This window comes from Schistocerca nitens, chromosome 3, assembly GCF_023898315.1.
Source record: "Schistocerca nitens isolate TAMUIC-IGC-003100 chromosome 3, iqSchNite1.1, whole genome shotgun sequence".
NCBI lineage: Eukaryota > Metazoa > Arthropoda > Insecta > Orthoptera > Acrididae > Schistocerca > Schistocerca nitens.
The window spans coordinates 246,936,089-246,961,884 of NC_064616.1; the positions used below are offsets into that span (position 1 = coordinate 246,936,089).

Sequence of the window (25,796 nt, forward strand, 5' to 3'; positions counted from 1 at the left end):
GGTAATTACTGTGAACGATCCGAGTGTGACTGAATATATAATATTTCTTTATTTAAATACCGTTTTAATATAATAGTTTAGTCCAGGAAATGGTCACGAGAGGCAAATCATGTCTGCAGCATGTAAGAAGAATGTATTTTTGATGGGGATGGCCTTCAGCAAATAGAGAAGTGGACAGTAGCAGAACACTGTGAGAGTCATGTGGAGACTCTTTGGGTGAAGAGCTCAAGGGAGCAATTCTGGACACTTTATGTCAAGTTCTGGAAGAAGGCATACCTACCTGTGGTATCATGTGGTTTTTGACGGAGTTGGCGATTAATTCTAAGTGGTGAATGGCTGCTACCATACTTTAACTTCTGAAGGGACTTTATATTTCGAGAGGTTTGTGTGTTCTAGAGTAGGACTAACTTGTTTTGCTTGTTTTACAGAACACACTAGAAAGAGTATGAGTTACTATACTTTGTATCACATGTGTTAATTTTTGAATCATTATGTTTAACTCTGAACTGTTTTGAGCTGGTGAGTATTTCATGTATTTTGTCATGAAATAGACTATTTTTTGCATATACTTGATGAATGACTAGTTTGGGGATTTTTCTACCATTATCTTAATGCCATCAACTTCACTGCATATATAAGAGTTTTCCTGGCTGTAACTGAGTATTGTAGGACCACTTTCTGTTTGAGATATCCTTTCTTGAATACACATTATTCAACATAATTCTGTCATCTACATCAATTGCAGATTTTAGAATAGAACCTTGATTACTGAATTATTTGTTATCTCCATAAGGAGTTTCCATGTAGCCTGTCAGCAAGTTCGTTGCCTGGGATTCTGACGCATCCTGGGGTCCAAACAAACACCACTGAACGACCGGACTGTTCCAGGGCATAGATGGACTCCTGGATGGTCGCTACCAGAGGATAATGAGCATAGCACTGGTCGATAACTTGTAGGCTGATCAAGGAGTCAGTGCACAGAAAAAATGACTCCCCAGGTCATGAAAGGATGTGCTCAAGAGCACGAGATTTAGCCACAAATTCTGCAGTGGAAACACTGTAGCTATTTGGCAAGGAATGCTGTTCAATATGTCCTCTACGGACATATGTGAAGCCGACGTGACCATCAGCCATCATCAAGCCGTCAGTGTAAATCACTCCATGGCCTCAGTACATATCAAGACTCGAGATTAAGTGCGAGCGGAGAGCTGCGGGGTGAACAGTCCTTTGGTCCATGTGAAAGTTCCAGGCAAAGCTGCGGCCTAGGTGTACACCATAAAGGTAAACGCGATTGGACCTCGAGTATAGGTGGTAAAGGCACGGACTCCAGTTCAGATAGAAGGGATCTAACACTAACTGCAATTGTAAGCCCTGACCTGGGCCGCCGATGCGGGAGATTAACCACCGTGGGTGGGAAAAGGAGACGGTAATTCGGATGCGCGCAGGAGAACTACGAACCTGTGCAATGTAACTGGCGAGCAGTTGTGCACGCCTGACCTGCAATGGAGGAACTCCAACCTCTGCAAAGACACTGATCACCGGACTCGTCCTAAAAGCTCCCGTCGCTAGTTGACTGCCACAGTGGTGCACTGGGTCAAATAAATGCAATGCTGAAGGCAGAGTCAAACCATAAACCAGACTCCCAAAGTCAATGTGGGATTGAACAAGGGCTCTGTATAACTGCAGCATCATAGAGAGATCTGCACCCCAGCTGGTGTTGCTCAGGCAGCGGAGGGCATTGAGATGCTGCCAGCATTTCCGCTTAAGCTGATTAAGGTGAGGAAGCCAAGACAATAGGGCATCACAAACCAGTTCTAAAAATCTAAACGTCTCCACTACAGTGAGGGGATCGTCAGTAAGGTAAAGTTCTGTTTCCAGATGAACGGTACGACACCGACAGAAATGTGTAACACACGATTTTGCAGCCGAAAACTGAAAGCCATGGGCTAGAGGCCATGGCTGTGCCTTGTGGATGGCTCCCTGTAAGCACCGCTCAAACACCAGTACTGGTGGAGCAGTACGAAATGCAGAAGTTGTCTGCATACAGAGAGGGTGAGACAGACGGCCCTACAACTGCTGCTAGACCATGGCCACTACAAAGAGAGAGAGAGAGAGAGAGAGAGAGAGAGAGAGAGAGAGAGAGAGAGAGAGAGAGAGAGACTCAATACAGAGCCCTGCGGGACCCCATTCTTCTGGGTATCGGAGCAGGGTGGGGGGTGGGGGGGGGGGGGGGGGGGGCGGGAATTATGGGAGGCACCAAATTGGACACGGAAAGTATGAAGCGACGGGAAATTCTGGATAAAAATAGGGAGTGGGCCTCAGATACCCCACTCGTATAATGTGCCAAGGCTATGATGTTGCCAGATGGTATCATATGTTTTTCGTAAATCAAAAAAGATGGCAACAAGGTGCTGGCATCTGGAAAAGGCTGTTCTGATGGCAGACTCAAAGTGACACAAGATTATTAGTGTTAGAGCGACCTAGGCGGAAGCCGCCCTGGCACAGAGCCAGTAGGCCACATGACTCCAGGACCCAACCCAACCGTCGACACACCATACGCTCCAGCAGCTTACAAAGAATGTTGGTGAGGCTCATGGGCCGATAGCTATCCACATGAAGTGGGATTCGGCCGGGTTTCAGCACTGGTATGATGATTCTTTCCGCCAGTGCGATGGAAAGACACCATTGCACCAGATCCGGATTAAGATCACGAGGAGATGGCGCTTTTAGTCAAACGAGATATGTTTAATCATCTGACTGTGTATGTGATTGGGCCCAGGAGCTGTGTCGGGGCAATGTGCAAGGGCACTGAGGAGGTCCCACTCAGTAAATGGAGCATTATAGGGTTCAGTGTGGCGTTTAGTTAATGAGAGGACTTCCTCTTCCGGTGTTTGAGAGTGCGAAAGACTGTGGTAATTCTCCGATGCAGAGGCCCAAGCATAGTGCTCGGCAATCACGTTTGTGTCAGTAGATAACAAGCCATTTATGTTAACATCTGGCTAATGCGGGCACAGAGCCGTTTACAGGCTATGAGGTGCTCCAGGGAAGGGTGCCGCTTATGCCACTGCAGAGCTCGCCAATGCTCCTTAATTGCTTCAGCGACTACCGGCGACCACCAATGGAATGGGGGGGGGGGGGGGGGGGGCACCCTGAAGAACGAAGGATTGTGTTTTCCACCACACAAACGATCGTTTTAGTTACCTGCTCAACCACGACATCGATGTTACCATGTGGGGGAGATTCAATGGTGACAGCAGAGGTGAAAGTTTCCCAGTCTGCCCTGTTTAAAGCCCATCTGGGCAGGTGCCCGTGGGCCTGATGCCAGGGCAGTGACAGGAACATGGGGAAGTGTTCACTACCACACAGGTCGTCATGTCCTCTCCAGTGGATAGATGGGAGAAGTTCTGGGCTGCAAACAGATAAATCAATGGCCGAGTAACTACCAAGAGCCACATTGAAATGTGTGGTGGCCCCAGTATTTAAGAGGCAGAGGTCGAACTGAGACAGTAAAGTTTTGACATCTCTGCCTCTGCCAGTAAGCATAGTGCCACCCCACAAGGGATTATGGGCATTAAAACCTCCCAAAAATTGGAATGGTTTAGGGAGTTGATCAATCTGTGCAGCCAATGCATTCAGGGGTACTGCACCATCTGGAGGAAGATACACATTGCAGACAGTTATTTCCCGAGTCATCCTTATCCTGACAGCCACAGCTTCCAGCGGGGTTTGAAAGGGCACACGTTCACTCCACCTGACACACTATTATAGTTGCCACGGTTCCTACAATATCCCTTATAGCCACAGAGGGCAGGGGTCCGCATTCCCAGGAACCAGGTTTCCTTGAGGGCAATGCAGAAAGCACGTTAAAGCTTAAGTGCTGCCGTAGCTCAGCCAGGCAGTGGAAAAAACCGCTGCAATTCCACTGGAGGATGACATTATCGTGAGGCTGGGCAGGCATGAAGTGGGTAAGGAGGCAGGTTATGCCTCTGTGTCACCTGCTGCCTCCAACTGAGTATTTGTAGCCATTTCTATGGTGGATGAGGCATCAGTGAGCGGACACTAAGATCTTCACTCCATCCTCAGATGCTTAACTGATAGGGAGTGGTGGTGTTGGGACCACCAGAGGGTCCTGTTTCTTAACAGATTACTACTTATTTTGCTTGCTCCCTCACTTCTCTTCAGGGACTTGCGGGTTAGATTTCTCCGATGCAGCTTCAGGCATGGAGGAAGATCATGAAGCCCTTTGTCCACCAGCTTTTGGCTCCTTGAGCCACTGGTGAGTGTCTGCCGTGGCAATAGTGGAGACCTTGGAAGAGGGGGCCCCAAGGGACCCCTTCCGCACGAGAGGAGCCAAAGGAGGCTGTTGCTTCTCTGATAGGGGGGAGGGAACCGATGTCCTCTGCGTTTGGGGGGGGGGGGGGGGGCTTTGCTCCCAAAGTAGGTGCTTTGGGAGCAACGGAGGAAGATTACCCCTACCACCAAAGGGGTGGATTATTCTGGTGGCCTCAAGGGCCCACTGTTCGTGGCACAGAGTGAGGAACCACTAGCATTTGGGATGGCGGTGGTGGTGGTGGTGGTGGTGGTGGTGGTGATGGTGATGGTGATGGTGATGGTGGTGATGATGATGTAGCTGCAGTAAATGTCGACGTTAACTGAATGGGGTGTAATCTTCCGAATTTATGTTTAGCCTCTGCGTAAGCCAACCTGTTCAGGGTCTTGTACTCCATAATTTTCTGCTCCTTTTGGAGTACTGGGCAGTCTGGCCAGAAGGGGGAGTGGTGTTCTCCACAGCTGATGCAAGTTGGAGGTGGCGCACATTAAGTATCTAGATGCAGTGGACATCCACAGTCTTGACGTGGCGCTGGAAGTGCAGCGGAAAGACATGTGGCCCAACTTCCAGCACTTAAAACACCGCATAGGAGGAGGGACGTATGGTTTAACATCACAGCAGTAAACCCTCACCTTGACCTTTACAGGCAATCAATCACCCTCAAAGGCCAAGATGAAGGCACCAGTAGCAACCCTGTTGTCTTTGGGTCCTCTGTAAACGCACCAGGTGAAATTAACACCCCGCCATTCTAAATTGGTGCGGAGCTCGTTGTCAAACTGCAAGAGGTGGTCATGATGAAAAATAATCCCCTGGACCATGTTTAGGCTTTTATGAGGAGTGACGGAAATAAGAATATCACCCAGCTTGTTACAGGCGAGTTACACTCGGGATTGGGCTGGGAATGCTGTCTGAATCAAGACTGCGCCGTTTCGCATCTTTGACAGAGCTGTCACTTCTCCAAACTTATCCTCAAGGTGTTCAATGAAAAATTGAGGCTTCAGCGGTAGAAAAAAAGTCGCCATCAGTTCTGCTGCAGACTAAAAACCGAGGCGAATATAGCTCTCTCAGTTCTGTAGCTCTACATTCCTCCCATGGTGTAGCGAGGGAGGGAAACTATTTAGGGTCATACCTGTAGGCATTGTATTCAATCTTGCCCTTCATAGAGACTGCTGGTGCCGTACAGCCACCAGCAAGAGATGACTCGGTCCGCTTCACTGCGGGTCATCCGCCCTGATGCCACCCACTCTGATCAGGGGCTCTCCGCACGGGCGCCACCCAACATAGAGCAAAGGCCAACTGTCTTTATGGCCGTTGCCAGAAGTCCTGACACCCCAGGAAGACAGGCATCTACTCCTTGGCATATATGGGGAGTTTACAGCTCAGGCATCAGCAGTGCGATCCCTGTGTTGTCAGGGGGCTACCACCAAATGGGTACATGATGGTCCCACCACAACAGACTGGCTACCGTGCTGGATATTAGGTACAGAGAAATCTAATATTGTCATGGGAGTGAAAGAGGACAGGAGACAATGGAAGAAGAAGACATACTCCAGAAAGTGTCCTCGCCCAAAGAGTTGAATCGCAGGTGGATATGCAAAGCCATAACAAGAGATTCAGGAGATCAAATCTAAGGGCACTTGTGTACCATGTAAAGCGTCCTTCCCCATATAGCCAGCACTTCTGCAAAATTTTGAAAGTGGAAGGTCAAACCACAGAATTGGACCTGAACTCTTAGGACCAAAAAGTAAGACACTCCTTTTAGTCGCTTCTTACAACAGGCAGGAATACCTCGGGCCTATTCTAATGCCCGGACCCGCAAGGGAGACAGCTACAAGTTACCTGCAATAAATCAGCTGCAGGGTATGAAATCAGACTTGCAGCTTAGAGTAACTACTTAACAGGCAGTAACCTGGAAGTTCCATCGGACATGGCGAAGTATTTGAAGAATGATGTGTTTTGTTTGGAATTTTCTGTGGTTGGTCAATGTGTAGCAACATTGTCACTTTCTATCAATCCTAATAGATGTGTGGATAATTTTTTGGTGTCCACTGTACAAAGTTTTGATCACACTGTTTCTCTGTAGCAGTGAAACTAGCCATGCACTTCTTATGACATTCACAATCTGGTCCAGTTCTTTTAGCCTCCACCAAATAACCCTTGCTTGTGACAAATTCTTCAATCCGTTATCAGGGTAGTTTCTCCATTTCCTTTTGAATGTTTATCTTTGTTCACTGTACCTCACTTCCTTCCAGACTCCGTCACATCCTCATCTAACTGACATTTTTCACAGAACACAAAAGAACGCTTCTCTTGCTGAGAAATATCTACTACCTACTGAATACAAACACCCATGCAACAAGCGGCTCCAACTTTCATTGTTACAGAAGCTATCAACAAATCGACCCCTCACTGTCGACTCAATCTCTCACCATTTCTAAGCATAAGCATCTAAAATGATTATGTACCTTTGAGTGGAGAAAGAATAACATTCCTGGAATATTATCTCTCTCTCTCTCTCTCTTTCACTCAATCGTTTTCAATCTCACTTATATCATTGAAGTTCTATTGGAATATTCCCCACTCTCCATTCGCTAGATAGCAGATAGAGCTGGCTACAAAACAGCTATCTCAGTCTAATTTCCCTTTCCTTGGAATGTTATCCTTTTCTCCTTCGCTCATTCAATTACACTTTTTGCTATCATTATTGCGTAAGCTGTAACCTAAGAAAGAACTAAAATAATATGAAAAACCAATCTTGAAGCTTAGTCATTTTCAGTGTGTGTAAACCTTTCAGATGTATCAAACACAAATGTGGCGGTCAAATTTTAAGTAATGGCTTAAATGGCTGGTCTTCTGGGCCCAAAATTTTTCTAAGTGGCTGGCCCTCAAAGAGGTAAGTTTTGAATGAGAATCAAATGCTCTGCGATTTAAGAAATTCATCACACATTCTTACACGTAACAAAATTCATCTTGCATAAAAAGAAATTTACTTTGAAAGTAATCCTTCTCAAACCATAATTCTCAATATTTTCCCACTACCTGTTAGAAATGTAAAGAGTAACAGCGTGACGTCACACTCGTTGAAAGCAGTTTGCTGTTACACTGTACTGCATAGGTTTTGTCCTGAAGCCTTTGACACATTTTGCAGTCAACAGTCTGCTTCTGTGTGCACTGTGTTTTGTTGATATTTCACACTTTCTTTGCAACTGAAGTTTTATTTTGGTGTTATTCTCTTGTTTGTGTTTTATTGCTGCAGTATTACTCTGCAGTAGTAAAAAATTCCAGGCTTTTTCCTGGATACAAAAATTCCCATATTTTTCCCAGGTTTCCCAGGACATATATACCATGTCAAATTCAAACATGCTGCTCATTGGCAATGTTCTTTCTATGGAGATCATTATCTTGGATTAGTGGCATCAGAATGTTCAAAATAATTTTTCTTTGGAATAAATGGTGAGGGTCTCTTAGTCGTGTTCCTCTATGTGCTTGCTGCACCTATTTATAATATACTGTAACATAGAAGCTATTGACATTGCTCTTCTATTAGCTTCAATCACATATGATACCCAGGGATTTAAATGGTTGAATGAAAGGTTGCCTTATGCACTAGCATAGCCAAATTCAGATACAATGATCATTTCACAGTGTGATGGTTTTAGCATACTGGAGTCAATTTGTGATGAATAGGAAAATAGATACGCAAACAAAAGAGTTACAATATTAGTCAGTTGAAGTTCATGCTGAATAACTTGATTTAGTTTAAAATCCCTCATAATGTAAAGGTGGCACCCATGCATTCCTACATGACAAGATAGTTGAAAGCTGGTACGTAAACTGACAAGGCACTTCTAATAGATGGATGTCTACAAATGATGTCAAACACGTCCACAAACATAAAATGTTGATTTCCTCACAGTACTCTAATCAGAATCACAGGTCAGAGATCGTGGTCATCTGTACTAAATAATCACACAAATCAAAATTACACAAACTATCTTATGTAACAGCTACAATCTGTAGAAAGTACTTCAAATTCTGATAAAGTCTGTATCCTATAACAATACACACATTACATATGGATAAATTTTTAGTATGTACTTACAGCCATGGAATGTCAAGATTTCGCTCTGGTGCTTGCAATGCCATAAAGTAATTTGCACCTACTAGTTCATCTTTCTCTGCTTTCCTTTTTCCTGTTTTCCATCTTTTCTCGTCAGTGCAGGTAATGAAATGTTGCCACACTTCGCACTGTGAGAGGACTGGATGCCTGCATATACAGTTTACAAAGTTTTGCAACTGGACTCTCCTGTGCTCAATGAACTGTTCTTCATATCTTCCTATGGAAAATTAAAATTTACCAAAATATAATTCACTAGATAAGGCATTTGAAGTAGGGTTATTAGTTTACAGCACAACCAATTTCAAATTTTAGTAGAACACGCATTCCTTTTTGCCCTACTTGGTTCACAGTACCTAGGGGTGGGGATGGGGGTGGGTATAGAGGGAGAAACCACATACTTTGATGTGGGAAGATGGCTTGTGTGCCTCAGCTGGACAGACAGCTAGCTGAACCTTAAGTGCAAACATACTGGAAGGAAATCTGTGGAGAGGCTACATTAAATGTGGTCAATGAAGAAGGGTAACAGGCTCTTCAGTAGAAAAGGTCTGTATGTATATTTGATCTGGCCTCTTAATATTATTTAGGATGGCTCTGTCCTGTTGATTGTGCAGCACAGCTGCAAGCAAAAAGAAACAACTATTGTTATGGTTTATGATGACATGTAGCTGAACTGTGTGGGTAAAATCTTTCATTAGGATCTACAGGAACTACTCAGGAGGATGTCATGATAAGAAAAAAACTAATTTTCAAATGTACGGCTCAGAGCATGGGAAGTCAGAATCCTTAACCATGAAGGGAGGTTACAGAACTTGGAAAGAAATTGATTGAAGTTTGATGCTGTGGCGATTAGTGAACTGCATACGCAGAAAGAATAGAAGATACAATCAAGTGGATACAGTGTTAGCAACACAAAATCAAATAAGAGTAATGCAGATGTAGGTCTAATAATGAATAAGGAAACATGAATGCAAGCAAACTACTATGAACAGGGCAGTGACTGGATTATTATAATCCAAAAGTCACAAAGCTGCAACCCACCACAGTAGAAATAGTATATATGCCTACTAGGTCTGCAGAATAGGAAATAATGGAAAAGTTTATGATGTGGAAGAGATCATAGATATGTATGATGAGCTAAATGAAATTATTCAGTACATCAAATGAGACAAAAATAAATTATGAGGAGGAACTGGAATTCAATAGTGGGAAATGGAAGAAAATGAAAAATTGTAAGAAGCTATGAACTGCTGGAAAGGAATGAAAGGAAACCATACGGTAGAAATTTGCACAGAATATGATTTACCTGATTTACCACTGCAAACACAAAAAAAGACAGTAGTATTCATGGAAGAGAGATTGAAACAAAAAGGTTTCTACTAAATTATATAAGGAAGATTTAAAAACCAGTTTTTAAATTGAAAAACTTATCCATGAGTTTCTGTAGATTGGCCCTAATTTACTGATTATGAAATGCAAACTAATACTGAAGGAACTGCAAAAAAGTAGTAGTTTAAAATGAGACCTAGGTAAGTTGAAAGAACTAGAAATTAATGGGTGTGTTCATCAACAGCAAACAAGGGAATAAATTAGGAGGAGGGTAGCTTTTGAAGATGAAATAGTGAAGGCGCCAGAGGAAAATCAGTAAGAAAGCCCAGTAACAGCTGTTGGATAGTATAAGAAATATTAGATCTGATTGATGAAAGAAGAAATGTAAAATCTGCAACAAATAAAGTAAGCAAAAATGTGACAAAAATGCCTAAAACATGAGGTTGAGGTGCAAACATAACAGGAATGGCTCGAGGTGATATGCAAATCTGTAGAAACCTGCCCGACTATAGGAAAGGTACAGTCAGTGACAGAATTCGTGAGACCCCTCGCCTTACAGTTACGTTGAACTGTATGCCTTTAATGTCCCTTCCACAGCATAATATGCAAGGAAACGAAGTGCTGCCAACATATCTGCAGGCCTCAAGTCCAGAAAGTATCTACACATTGTGAGACTGTTAGTGTGGCAGATTATACTGCTGCTGTTTAATGTATTTCTTATGTTTATCTGCTGTGTTCAACAAACTAACAAAAAACCATGACTTAGTATGCACTGTACTAATGCAAATAAATTACAACTTATCATGATAACATTGTGAAGCAAGTCCTTTTTAGTAAAACAAAGTATCCCAAATTGTCACAAATAAGCAAGATAATACACGCATTGGGCTACGAAGCGGTCCTTGTGTACATTCAGTTCACTTTAATAGTGAGGTAGGACAACTACAAAAATATGCAAATGTAGCAGTAGGATTAAATACTTAACAAAATCCAGCAAACAGATCATTCGTTACTACAATTAATACAACTGACAGAAGCAGAAAGTGTGCAAATCTGGAGGTTTCTCACCTTTACATCTACAGGGCACAGAAACAAGGTAGCAACAAAACAAAGCGTGAGAAGTTGTCGTTAGATCTCTTGTCAATCTGCCTAGAAGTGCCTCTTTCACAGGACAGGTGAAATCTTTTCTCCAGCAAGATTAGCCTGACAACAAACATTACCACTTAGCTAACGTACAACTGTAGCAAACTTCATTCCCTTCCCTTGTTGCCCCAATGATGGCCAAGACAGAATTCTCAACATAAATGGCGAAATAAGGTGCAGTTTCTGTTTAAATGAGCTTCCTGGACTCAAATAATTTGCTACCTCTGTGTCTTCCTTTTGAAGAGGATCATTCAGATTATCTACTCTAATGACAGGAAAACATGGAGTGAATTTACCAGGATAATTCTGAACCACTGCAGGCAATAAATTAACATCCACATAGAAGTCAAACATATTCCACAACATTGCCAATTCTTGATCAGACTAGCGATAGACAATACATTTGCTCATCCAATGTGTTTCTTCAGCTGGCAGTGAATCACTTAGAAGATGTGCCAGGTGCCACCACATTGACAGCAGCAGAAATAGCTAGTACAAACCAATGCGAGTTATTCACATTTCTATAAATATGAGTTAGGTCTCAACTGAAGTTACAAATGATATCAAAATGCACCAACTGCAACTCCAACACCACAAATAAATAACAATGGAAATTATTTGTGCATCTCCTTTTTGGCAACTGTTGTAAGTTTTTCTGTTTTCTGCCTTAAGTGAATTACAAATTAAAAAACTCATTACCAGAAGCGATTTGCTTTTTCAGCATCCCCAGACACTACTAAAGTTATGAGTAAATAATGTTCATTTTGATGCTATACATGTGAAAACTATTTTTCTTGTGATTGCTTTCATTGGCACAAATAACAACAACTGAAAGGATAACAACATACTCATTACAAAATGCAAACACCCACAAACAAATTTCATAAGCTTCATAGTTTGAAATAAAAAAAGCAAACTGTGAAGCAAATCTTTCACAATAACAGAAAAATAGGATTCAAAAATCTGTGAAGAAAAGTAAACAAGTGCACTATTGCAGTTACAGTTTCATTCCAGTTTGTGATTACTTCAAAGATGAAGCAGCTATGGTGAGATGTGAAAAAAGGAACAAAGTGCCGACAGTAAGGTGTCTATTATATTATTCGTAAGCAAAATTGTCATCCACTCTATAAAAAAATATCAATGGGACAAAATGTCTACTCTTAGTTACAATCCAAACTGTTGGTGATGCATTGTCAATAAAAGCGAAAAGTGCCTAATGAATGAGCTTTTCAATTTTCAGACAACTTCAGAGACGGATGAACTAAAGTAACAAGAAGGGGTTACACTAGGTTAGCATGTTTTAGAATGCATAACTTGCAGTTGGTGCATTTTTCTCAATATTTCCCTATTGTTTCACACTAACACTCCATTTACGCTATCGCAATATTCATATCAGACTCATCAAAGTGTAAGCGTTTAAACAGACTGCTACATAAAATATTATAGAACTTATGTCCGAATATGACTGAACAATGGTACTTTTAATATAGACCCTGCACACATCAAATTGTGTCCCGATACAACTGCTCATCGGCTCTTAACTAAAATGCTCTGATGTGAGATCTATAACATTTGTTCTGTAAATATTCTTGTTTTGAAATCAGCCCTACACAGTTAGCAAACACCAAATCCATGTAACTGAAGATGTCATCACAGCAGTCCTGAAGGACACAGGACGTGGTGATAAATTTCAGTTGGACATTATGAATTATTTAGAAAGAAAGCAGATGACTCATCAAAAGGCGGAAGTGCTGTGTTGTCAATAGTTACACAAACAGAAGGTATAGAGCTTTGCTAGCTTTCGAAATGCACTTTGCACTTCCTTTTCCAGGTTTGTGTGGAGAGAAAAAACACACACACACACACACACACACACACACACACACACACACACACACACGTTCATCTCCCTACATGGTGCTCAGTCAACTGCCAGATCTTTCCTGGCCTACTGTCGGTGGGGTGGGGTGGAGTGGAGTGGGGAGGCAGAAGGGAGTTGGGGGGGAAGTGTCTAGCGCAGCTCGTGGGAGAGTGGGGAGCCGTATGTGGGCTAGTTAGGGGTGCAGGCAGACGGGGCAGGTGGCACACGACTTCATACAGAATGGTGTGAGGTAGCAGTGCCCAACTAGAGGCAGAGGCAGATTGATTTCACTACTCAGATACTCTGCAATTTGAATCCTGTCACCCTTGCAAAGCAAAAATATTTTCCTGCTTTCCTTAACATTCTTTGTAATATCAGTAGTCTTATTTGCCAACATAGACTTACGATCACCGACACCTTCCTCTACATTACCCAACTCAATGAAGTGAGGTCTGTTTCTTGCTAGGTGATCTAAGATGTTACCATCACAAGCTGGTTCTCTAATTATCTGCTCTCAGTAGTTTTCAGATAAGACATTCAGAATGTCACAAATCCTTGTCTCTGGCATCAGTCTTTATCGCATGACTCTCCCAATTTACTCCTGGCAAGTTGAAGTCACCCCTATTACAACAGCATGATCAGCAAAGTAATTAATTACATTCTGAAAGTTCTCCCTGAAGTGCTCTAATACTACAGCTCCCGAACCAGACATGCATCTGATTACCATTTTTGACTGACCTTTGATGCTTAATTTCATCCAGATTAATCCACATTCAGAATCCATGATAATCTCAGTAGATATTATCGAATTCTTTACCAGAATAAATTCACCGCTACCGTTTGTGACTAACCTATCCTTGCAACAAATATTCCAATCAGAACTTAGGATTTCATTGCTATTCACTTTCAATTTCAACGAACTTCCTGTTCCTAATACTATTTGGTTATTATAACCTTCAATAAAAGATACTACATCTGGGACCTTTCCCCAATTGTTCCTTCAGTTTACTAATATCATAGTAATCATTTCTATATTTGATCTGAGAAGACAAGCATCGTCTGAGAACACTATGGCTGATATATCTTCAATTTTGGCAGTGTTTATCTGATCCCAAAGAGGGGTTCTTTTAACATGCAGCACTTACAATCTTAAGGACTCTAAATGGTACTTGTGGTGACTGAATGACTTACAGTTTTTACAGAATCAAGAAGATGGTAGAATGCCATAATTAAGCTATAGCTAAAATGTAGAAAAGATAGATTACTACTCACCATAAAGATGACACATTAAGTTGCAGACAGGCACAATTAAAAGAACTTCCACATAAACTTTCGGCCACACCCTTCCTCAGAAAAAGAGAAACACACATCATTTGTTCACACAAGCAAGCACACCTCACAAACAAGACCGTCCACTCTGGCAGCTCAGGCCAGAATGCCATAATTCTGGCCTGAGCTGCCAGAGTTGGCAGTCAAGTGTGTGTGATGTGTGTTTGCTTGTGTGAATGAACGGTGTGCGTTTCTCTCTTTCTGACTAATGCTGTGGCCGAAAGCTTATGTGTAAGTGTCTTAACTGTGTCTGTCTGCAACTTAACATGCCATCTTTACAGTAAGTAGCAAGCTATCGTTTCCTACATTGTTGATATTCATGCCGTGAGTTACCATTGTTTATATTATAACTATTAATTTTTACAGGAAATGAGATTATTTGCTTGGAAAATACAAATGAGGTAAAGATAAATTACAGAAAATTAAAATTTAGCAACATTTTACAATTCCTGAACATATGCATCATAACTTAAGAACTATTCACTTACAGTACCTGAAATCTGTTTATCTGGCAGAGGTGGAATTGGTATCAAACTGAATTTTTCCTCCAAGCGCTCGTGCAACCAATCGAAGTGTTTGTACCGTCTAGAAACCTGGATGTTGTTGAACTGGACAGTGGAGAAAGTAACATTCAATAGTGAGCAGCAAGATAAGGCATACAAATTTTAGTATTTTAATATATTATGTTAGATTTTTCAATATAAACTAACTGCTTCAATTAAGCATGCAGCAAAGTCATCGTCAATTGCTCTTATTTCCTCAAGGCGAGTCCACAGTGGATTAGCGTTGCTATGTATTACTTGAGATTCCTACACTCTGTTCAAAGTTGAAATACAGAAAAATTCAAGGCACATGTGCCAGATATAGTTGGTAATTTCCACCGTGGCACTGCATTAATATCTGTCGCCTGTGAAGCATGTTCTCAATTTCACAAGAGGTCAAATTAAGAGTTATCTGGGGTCTCCAGAAATAAATGGGTACTTATGTCCAATTTAAAGTTAGTTACTTACTTGTCTTGACATTGGCTGAAAGGTCAACTTGATTCCATGAAAAAATATTAAATGAAAATATAATGTGGAATTATAATATAGAGATTACTGCTGCGAAAAATCTCTAGACGCACCATAGGAAGTGCTCTTTGTTCCTTAGCATTCATGTGTGTATTACTGCATGCACAATGTGTAAGCATTATAATCTTTCTTGAAACAATAAGTTAATGAAGAGAGTACAAACTGAGCAATAGTGTTGCATCCTATGCATTCTTGTGTTTCATCAGACTACATTATAGCTGTATGTATCCAAGTTACCTGCTGATGATGATACCACAAAGTGGAAACATCATGAAAACACTATTGGCAATGGTATCTCTGGTAGTCCTAAGAAATTAACTGATATGCAATCCCACAACTATACTACACCCCACTGTTATAACCAAATGTCAGTTATGTTTATTAGCTATTGCAGAGGACACCTGTTGCAGCTCAGGTGGAGAAATCACTGGAAAACCCAAAAGCTGATAATTACCTTTGGTACACATGCAGCTGCCCAGACATCGCAAAACTGGAGCAGTATAGGCAATACATCATTGATCTGTGCTGTGGGAGGTGTCACAATACATGTAGAACAGACATGCCTCTGACAAACCATATTTAGAGAACTGTGTTGGAGCAATAGTGACATTTGGTGACAGTGTGGTCATTTTCCTTCCTTGGGGTGTGGACCCTAGACAACAGCATGCACACCGCACTGAGTTAACAAACTGAAATCAAATTTTGTACCCGTGCCATAATGATATCTACAAGTCCAATCTAAACTCCACAGGAAACCACTGGGGCAAACTGGAGTATCAGTCGTGTGCTAGGTCACCCACATGTTCAGTGAGACTATTCTGTATGGTTCATAAAGAACAGAAACAATTCCACCTATTCGTCATTTTGATACCTCACAGGCTGCCATTGTGACATGTCAACATAAACCAAAAAATTTATATTAAACTTTTCACAGTACTGTGAATTTACACTAACCTGTGCCACACATTAAAATCATCTGAGTTAACAGATGAAAAGTAAACCAGAAATGGGAATTAGTTACTGCAACTTTGTATTATTGCAGCTCTTTTTTTTTTTTTTTTTTTTTTTTTTTTTTGTGAAACTGCTTTACCCAAGAGCTAAGGAACAATTACACATGGTGCATATGCATGTATGTGGGTGAGGGCACACATATATCCTCCTAAGGAACACTAAATCATAGTTCTTCACTAAATCTTAGTACTTCATTGTTCCACATAGTATGTGATAATGACATTAAACTAGTAAAACATTATCTGATTATCTCAAAAAAAAGTTGAACACTTTCCATGAAATGACTAACCAACTATTTCGACAATTATCACTCAAATGTGCAACTATGAACCAAATGAAACAATGGTCAAAGTCACAAGTCAATCACCATGTAAATTGCATCATGTCAGGTGCTCTTATATTTGTGATTGAATCTTCTTCTACAACTCACATCCACTTCTGCCAGTCACACACAACACTTGACATTTATAAAGTATTTATTTAATGTCACAGGAATTGGAGAAGTAGCTGCATTTTTTTGTAACATGCATAAACAGCAGCCACACTGTACAGAAGACGTATGAGAAAAATAATAAGGGGTAAGGTAAGTACGAGGTAATAGTTACACTCTGATGCCTATTTCCCACTTAACACTAGATTCCCACATGAGTACACATGGACTGGAAAACAGCTAGTAATTCATAATGGGTTGTGTACATAAATACCACCTAAAAGTCACTTCACTCCATGGAGATGGATGACTTTATGAAGATTTGGATTGGATTGTTTGGGGGGAAAAGACCAAACAGTGAGGTCATCGGTCTCATTGCATTAGGGAAGGAAGTCGGCCGTGCCCTTTCAAAGGAACTATCCCGACATTTGCCTGGAGTGATTTAGGGAAATCACGGAAAACCTAAATCAGGATGGATGGACGCGGGATTTAACCGTCGTCCTCCCGACTTTATGAAGAGCAAAAGTTTTAGAATACATGGCAATAAAACAATTTCTTTTGAAGTAAGAAAGGAGTACAGCAGAAAGTCTGAAAACTTTGGGAAAATAGAGGATACTGAGTACACAGTTTGAAGTGAAAAGGCAACCTCATGCTTCAAAGTCGGTCAACAGAAAGTAAGGTGTAGACCACGAAACAACAATATATAAAATTCCCTGAACTCTAGATGTCATGCTATTAGAACATGCTGAGCATCATGTGCTACCGCTCTGCCCACCTGCCCATTTCTTCCTCGTCACACATTAATGTAGATGAAACAAGCTCATTTGGATTTTTTTGAGTGCATCTACATGACTTATCTGATTACCAGATTTGAAGTAACTGTATTATTTAATGTGGAGATTGTCGGAAATTGACATTCTATTAACCCCTGATCCTCTACACTCAGTACATACCAAAACAATATGTTTTACAAAATGTTCTGGAATATCGATTTTTCACATAAATGTGTGACTGTATTGGATACAACAACTACAAATCTCAAGGAGCACACTGACATGTACACAGCTACAAAATTTGAATCCAATTAAATGCCACTGACAAAACTGTCATTTGAATGAGAATATACTTACAGAAGGTGTTAGCTGATAAGCAATGAAACTTTTCAAGCCCTTGAGTTTTGATTCCTTTTTAGGTGATGCTACTTGGCAACTGTACCTCTCCTTAATAGGGTTCCACATTACTCCATCTTCTGTTTCCTACAGCAATGTAAGAACAATAAAATTACAATATCTCCATTAAATGTACGACATTTTTTTTATAATACATATAATCCTAAGATATCCAACAGGTTTAACAACTAATTTATTAAATTCAAATGAAATGAAAAATTTATTTACTTTGTTACATATATCAGCTCCGAACCAGTAACAATGATAAATTAAGTTCAGTGTTGTTTATTGATAGCAATAGGGAATTAGAAATGGCATTACACTTTATGCCAGTACTATACTTCACCAACACTCAAAATTCATGTACTGCATTCCAAGGCCATTGATCGTAAGCAGTTACTCTACTTTTATGGTTGGTTGGTTGGTTGGTTGGTTTAAAAGAGGGGGGGAAGGGACCAAACTGCTAGGTCATCAGTCCCTACATTTATGGAAACTAATTCTACAAGATCTGGGCTTTGCATGTATTTGATTTGTTGATGCTAACTAGAGAATTATTTCACTTCAGTGAGTTCATGCGCTATAAAGAAAAATCTGAACACAGCTTTGTCTGGATAAAATTCAGTTACTTACATATATCAAGACCCTGTCGGTGTCTGGCACAGACACCTTTACTGTGCCAAGAATGTAACTCTCTCCACCAGATTTAACAAAGGTAGTAAATCTGTTGAAATTTTTTCTTCCCACAGTGCCCTTATTATCCATTTTACCTACAAAAAATTCAAGTTTTGCTATCAATAGGAAACAACAATTTAAAAGACAATGGGAATTTATGTTAAATATTTTCAAAGACCACTTAACAGAATGATATCAATTGCAACAAAACTTAATAAACATTCAAAATTACTTTCTAAAAATGAGTCAGTATAGAACTGTGATGTCAAAATAACATACGAATGATGATATGAAGCAGAATGGGGATTGGAGACAGTTCAAATCAAATGAAAATCAATGTTAAAATGAACAAAGTATGCATTTTTTTAAAAAGTGCTGATTTTATAGAGATTTTTTTAAAAGTATTGAAAAACCAAATTATGAGAGAAGGGAGGGAGAGTAATGATAGACCAATGTCAGACAACAGGCTAGAGCAGGGTGAAGTGTTCGCTCTACACCATGTTCAGAAGACATTTTAAACAACAGTCTACAGACATCTCAATTACACAGGCAGTTTTTGGTAGAGCCATACAGTCCATGATTTACACAAAAATTACAGGCAGATGGAGAGAAGAAACCTTTACCTCATGGCACACACATTAATTTAATTCATTTTAAACCTATTTCTCAAACACTTTGTAGACAGCTTTCCCCCAGACACAAACCAAAATAAAATCATATGTAAGAGGCTGAAAAACTGGATAACACCAGCAATTAGAATATCACGGAAATAAAATTGGAATAAAATGCAAACTTTACCTCGAAGAGAGGAATCAAAGAGATACTGTAAATTTTAAATTGTGTAATCAAGATGACCAAAATATGCATTATAAACAGCAAATTAACAGATCAAATAACAAAACAAACACTGTAAGTAAATTGATAAAATCTTAACAGACAAACAATTAGAACAAGCAATCCTAAGAGTTCATGGAAATGGGACAAACCAGAATAATCTGAAAAGGGCAGCCTCAGAATTCAATTAGTTCTTTTTCACTGCAGCTGAAAATATAAGAACAGAAAACAATGCCCTCCTCAGAAGCCACAAGACTAGTGAGTCTTACCCAGCACACACTATCAATGCCACTGCACTTCAAATCCACAACAACTATGAAAACAATAAAAATCATGAGATCCCTAAAAAGCACCAGTTGTTCTGGATACAACTAAATTCCAAACAAGGTATCAAAATTATATAGTGGCAATCAGCAACATACTGTCTATCTGTGTAACCAATCTACGAAAGATGGTGTATCTCCTCCTAGATTAAAACGTGCTGCAGTGATGCCAATACACAAAGATGCTGAGAGACATGTCATATCTATCAGCCTACATCTCTGCTGACATTTCTTTCAAATATATTTGAAGGGGTGGTGTACAACAGGCTATATGAACACCTAACACAAAATGGCATACTGACAGCCTCCCAGTTTGGCTTTCATAATGGGCTCTCCCTAGAGAGCAATATTAAGTCTCAAAATAAATTCTAGATGAAATGAAATGTGAGGATTTTCTGTGACCTTACTGAAGCTTTTGATTTTGAAACATAACACATCAGTATAAAACTTTTCACATTATGACAGCAAAGAAACCACCTTTCTTCTACAACAAGAATCAAAGAGTCGCCCTAACAGGTGCAGGTGAGAACCACAAAATCTGAGTAGGGACCTAATAACTATTATGTTCCCCAGGGCTCAATTCTTGGACCACTGGTGTTCTTGGTGTACATTAATGACCCACCAGCATCTGTAAATAACAAGGCAAATACAATAATGTTTGCTGATGATGCAACTGCCTTTATCAAGGAATGACATTCTCAATGCAAATAATCTATCACTTAACATTACAAAAACAAATTAATGCAGTTTCAGATAGCAAGCTCTTGAAACAGATATCAACAGCAGAAAATTAATGGAACTCTACAGACAAAATTTGTAAGCATACAAATGGACAATTAATCAAGATTGAATGAACATATGAATCACCTGCTCAAGAAACTGAGCTGAGAATGCTTTCCACTAAGAGCTATTTTGACCTATGTTGATAGCGAAATAATAAAGTCAAATTTCACACATTTCCATTCTGAGCTCTTGTGGTATAATATTTTGGAGAAATTCAGAAAAGTCAAACTTTTTAAACTACAGAAAAAACAAATTGTGAAGATCTGTGGGGTTATTAATCAGATATCCTGTGGGCTTCTCTTGAAGATCCTTGGGATATTGACAGTCACCATGCAATATGTCTACTCACTGATGATACTTGTTTACAAGAAACATTCCCAAACTTAACATTCACAATTAGCATACGGCAAAAGCAAAGCATTCACAATGACTCAATAACTTTCAATATATTGCAGAAAGAAGTTATTCGGTATGGAAATAGGTTTACAATTAACATAAGAAAAGGACACTGACAACCTGCATATATTCAAGAAGAAACAAACAATTCCTCATAAAACAAAGGGATGTAAAAGATTTATCATAAATGATTGTGTCAATGTACATTATTATTGTGTGCCTTGCATGTATCTTGACTAATATATATATTTTTCCTCTCCATGCAAAATCTTATTCTTGGAGTTGTCCAGCATTATTTTGGACAAAATTTAACAGCATCAAATAAAAAACAATATTTCCCTCTCCCCCCCTCCCCCTCCCCTGATGCACAGTCTGGTAAGCAAAACCTCCTTCCAGCGGCAAGGCTGAAGAAGTCCGCCAAGCTTTTGTGGTCAGTTTGAGCGACTGCAGATTGTTGTCTGACACCTGCAACCATTCAGTCACCCACTGACGGATGATGCATCTGTCAGAAAATGAGATAATGGCATGCAACGGGATGGGACATTGATGGACAGCACCATCCCAACATGCTTCCTAGGCAACTTTATCAGCCATGTCGTTACCCTGTATCCCAACGTGGCCAGGTACCCAGAAAAAGATCACCACCTTGCCGCGGCATTGGAGCCGCTGTAAGCAGTCATGGATGAGCTGAATCAGTGGGTCTACCGGATACATTTGGTGAAGCACTTGCAGTGCACTAAGAAAGTCTGAACCGACAAGAGAACTCATATGGTGATGTCTGTGAACCCTCTCCAGTGCCATTAGAATGTCATATAACTCCACATCATAATTTATAAATTGTTCTGGAAGACACACTTTAAAAACCCTATCAGGGAAAACCACAGAACAACCAAGAGCATTCCCCTGTTGGGATCCATCTGTATAAATAACGATAAAACTATGGTACATACTTAAAATAGACGAAAACAAAGTTGTAAAAACCATATCTGGAGTACAATTTTTTGGGTACTGCGTCAAGCTTAAAATAACTTTGGGCCTCCGAAGACACCAAGGCGGCAGTGTGTTCCACCCCTGGGTGTGTATTTTCATGCCCAAGAGATCCAGATCCTTGAGGCAGGCCATAGCACGTATACCAAATGGCTTGGTCGCTTGGGGCCAATTTCTGAACAGTCGTTCGAAGGCGGGTTGGATAACTGAACTAAATGCCAACGACTGGGGCGATGCTGAGATTTTCAGCGCCTGTTGAGCCAGAAGGATATGTCACCAAATCCAGAGTGGTGGTTCACCTGCCTCTGCACACAGACTCTGAACTGGGCTGGTCCGAAAGGCTTCAGTCAATATCCAAATGCCTGCATGGTGGACAGCATCTAACATCCAGAGGTAGGAAGGACAGCTCGATGCACAGACCACGCCGCCATAGTCTAAGTGTGATCGAACAAATGCCATATAAAACTGTAGGAGGCGGGACCTGTCAGCTCCCCATGGTTTCTGGCAAGGCATTTCAAAATGTTCAACAACTGGAAGCCCTTTGTTCATAGGTCTTTCAGGTGAGGGAGCCATGTTAATTTAGAGTCAAATAATAAACCCAATAAGCGTAATGCGTCTTGAAAAAGTAAAATACAGTCCCCCATTGTAAGCTCTGGTTGCACGAGCACGATTAAAATTGACACACACAGTCTTCTCAGGTGAGAATCGAAAACTAGTTGTCTGGGCCCAGGTTTCCAGCCTCCTAATGGTTAGCTGTAGCTGCCTCATCATCGTCTTAAGATCAGAGGAAGAGTAGAAGGTTGCAAAGTCATCCACAAACAAAGAGCATTTGACAGGGCTCCTGACTGCACAGGAAATGCCATTGATAGCGATGGCAAACAATGTGACACTGAGGACACTGCCCTGGGGCACACCATTCTCCTGAATACAACAATCAGATATGGTATCACCGATGCGATAACAAAAACGCCTGTCCTCGAGAAAGGATTGGATCAGAAGCGGCAGGCATCCGCATAGTTCCCATTCTTGAAGTTGGCGAAGGATGTTGTACCTCCAAGTAGTGTCATATGCTTTTTCGAGGTCAAAAAACACACAAACTAAATGGTTTCGGCATAAGGAGGACTCCTGTGTCACTGTCTCCAGTAAAATTAAGTTGTCAAGAGGGGAACGGTAGCGCCTGAAACAACACTGGGAGCGGCTCAGGTAACCTCGGGATTCAAGCAGCCAGACAAGGCGACGGTTGACCATGCGTTCAATAGTCTTACCCATACAACTAGTAAGGGCGACACTCCGATAACTGTTAAGGGTGCTACGGTCCTTACCTGGTTTCCAGAATGGAATTAAGATTGCCTCCTTCCAAGTTGTGGGGTACTGTCCATCAAACCAAATCTGATTGAAACAAGGGGGGAAGCTGACCTCTCACTTCAGGGCACAAATGACAAAGCATGGTATAATGTATCTCATCAGGTCCTGGAGCAGTATCTCTGGCTGCAGATAAAGCTGATTCCAGTTCCCACATGGAGAATGGAAGGTTGTAGACTTCATTACATGAGAAAAAATTTAGGTTCCTCATCTCTGCAGTCCGACGGAATACCTGAACAGCAGGAGCTTGTCTGGATGACTTGGTAACAGTAAAGAAGCGTTCAGCTAAAACGTGAGCCATGTCTTCTGGCGTGTCCACCAAGACACCATTATTTGACAAGGCCATAAGGGGATGTGGACTACCCTTGCCTGAAATCTATCTTATTGATTCCCAAACACATGCAGCGGAAGTGGACTGATTAATAGAAATCATGAATTCCCTCCAGGAAGCCCTCTTCCGTTCTTTGCTCACTCGCCTTGCATGTGCTCTCTCAGACATGAAGATTGTCTGTAGTTGGACACCATTCGAAGTTCCAAAGAGCTGCCCGTCTGGCCCTGATTGCCAATTGATAGTCGTCATTCCACCAAGGTACAGGGTGTCGTCCGAGGTGGTTACTAGACATGGGGATGGCCTCTGCAGCAGCCCTTTGGATCTCATGAGTGATATGGGCCACCGCCTCTTGTGCACAATCCTTTCATTTAAAAATAGCCTGTTAACTGTACTGTAACCAATTTGCCCTTTGTATCATCCACCTGTGTGGTCTCCTGCTGGTCACTGTCCTAGACGGCAGACAAATCCACACTGGGACGTGGTCACTAGAATTTAAATCTGGAGCCACTTCCCACTTAACTGAACCTGCAATAGCTGAGGAACAAAAGCAAAGATCAATAGCTGAAAAAGACCCTGTAGCTGTGGAAAAGGGAGTCATCTGTACTGCGGTCAGAAGGCAGATATCCTCAGAATGGTGAGTGGCTCGATCAGCCGACCCCTGGATGCAGCTGATTTTGTCAGCTGAACTAACATCTGTTATTGGAAAGGCTATATGGTCAGTTTTGATGTGGTCTTACTAATCATTAAACATTCGATACAATGAAGGAGGAGGACGAGGAGAGAGGGAGGGGAGGGGGAAGGGGGAGGAGGAGATTAGTGTTCAACATCCCGCTGACAATGAGGTCATTGGAGACTGAACAAGCTCTGATTATGGAAGGATGCAGCAGGAAATCAGCCGCACCCTTTCAAAGGAACTATCCCGGCATTTGACTTAAGCGATTTAGGGAACTGACGGAAAACCTAAATTAGGAGGGCTGGACATGGGTTTGAACAGCCATTGTCCTGAATGCGAGTCCAGTGTGCTAACCACTGTGCTATCCCGCTTGGTACACATCAAAGGACAACACTAGTGATTGGCTACAAAAAGGCAAGGTCAGCCCTCACAGCTTTACATCTGCCAGTATCTCTCTTCTATAGACTTCAGAAAGATTTTTCCACATGTTTAATTGGACTAACACTCCCAGGTATGCACTGTTTTCAAACTTCCTGGAATATTAGAACTGTGTCAGACTGGGATCCGAATCTACTACGTATGCAGGAGTGTGAAGTTCAAGGGTAGGGAAGAGGTACTGAGCAGAAGTAGAGCTATGAGGGAGAGTCATTTTAAGGCTTCCAACTGCTTTAGCCATGACTGACAACACTATCTCATTATTTCACATTGTCACATCCAGGAATTTTACCACCAGATGATGTACAGCTATGGATCAGTAGTCCACTGGTAAGTTCACTGCATGTTTATATTTAATGAAGCTGAAAACTTACTTTTTTTTTAATTTAAGTACTTGCTTTTATGTCTACATGGTTAAAGCCCTGTCAAGGATCAGTGGGCATTTGTGCAGTCTTGTGGTTGACACTGTACATACAATTGTAATTTGCAGAAAGTATGTTGCAGCTGGTACTACACATTAAGTTGCTACTACAAATTGTGAACAGTACAATCTTGTCATAACTGCCTCTGTCTCTCTTGAAAAATAACACTATCTCATATAACATACTTCATCCTGTCAGCCAAGAATTAAACAGTCACAACTAAGGGCTCCTTATGAAAGAAGGATACTCCACTGCAGAGTGAAAGATTCGTTCCAGTTGGGAAATTAGAGTTTGTCAATGGCCCTAACTGTAATGTAGTGCAATATAGTGCATGCAGATAGAAGCAGTATTCCAATATAGTGTGTGTGTGTGTGTGTGTGTGTGTGTGTGTGTGTGTGTGAGAGTGAGTGACAGAAATTTGAATTCTTACAAGAATTTACCAAGGGTAAATCAGCAGAACTCTGTATTTTGAACAGAGGCATACAATTTCACAAGACTATATCTTCTATACGAATTACGACAGACACTTGCAGCAAGTTTTAACATACGTATCAAAACAAATTCTACGTTGGCATCAGTATTAAGTTACTGCCAGATGCCTCCCTGGCACAATTAGCTCATGTGTTCATTACCCAATGTGCACTGGATCTAGATGGCAAAAATATGGCAAGAAAAGGCTGTTTTGCATTCCTTATTTTAACAGCAGCATTTCAGTTACAACCGTGAGGCACTATTTATGTCAAGAGTATGGCACTACATTGGTCATAAGGGGAGTACAGATATCTCACT

At 41.1% G+C, this 25,796-nt stretch overlaps 1 protein-coding gene across 2 annotated transcripts in view; it reads right to left on the minus strand.

The window, feature by feature from the left end:
- Positions 1 to 25,796, minus strand: part of LOC126248204 (sorting nexin lst-4) — a 104,832-nt gene that overhangs the window by 35,363 nt on the left and 43,673 nt on the right. For both annotated transcript variants that reach the window (XM_049949009.1, XM_049949010.1), the window contains exons 5-8: positions 18,420 to 18,556; positions 17,751 to 17,876; positions 14,603 to 14,717; positions 8,433 to 8,667 (exon numbers count right to left, since the gene is read on the minus strand). In XM_049949009.1, coding sequence (XP_049804966.1) covers positions 8,433 to 8,667; positions 14,603 to 14,717; positions 17,751 to 17,876; positions 18,420 to 18,556 — 613 coding nt within the window. The remainder of the gene's footprint in view (positions 1 to 8,432; positions 8,668 to 14,602; positions 14,718 to 17,750; positions 17,877 to 18,419; positions 18,557 to 25,796) is intronic.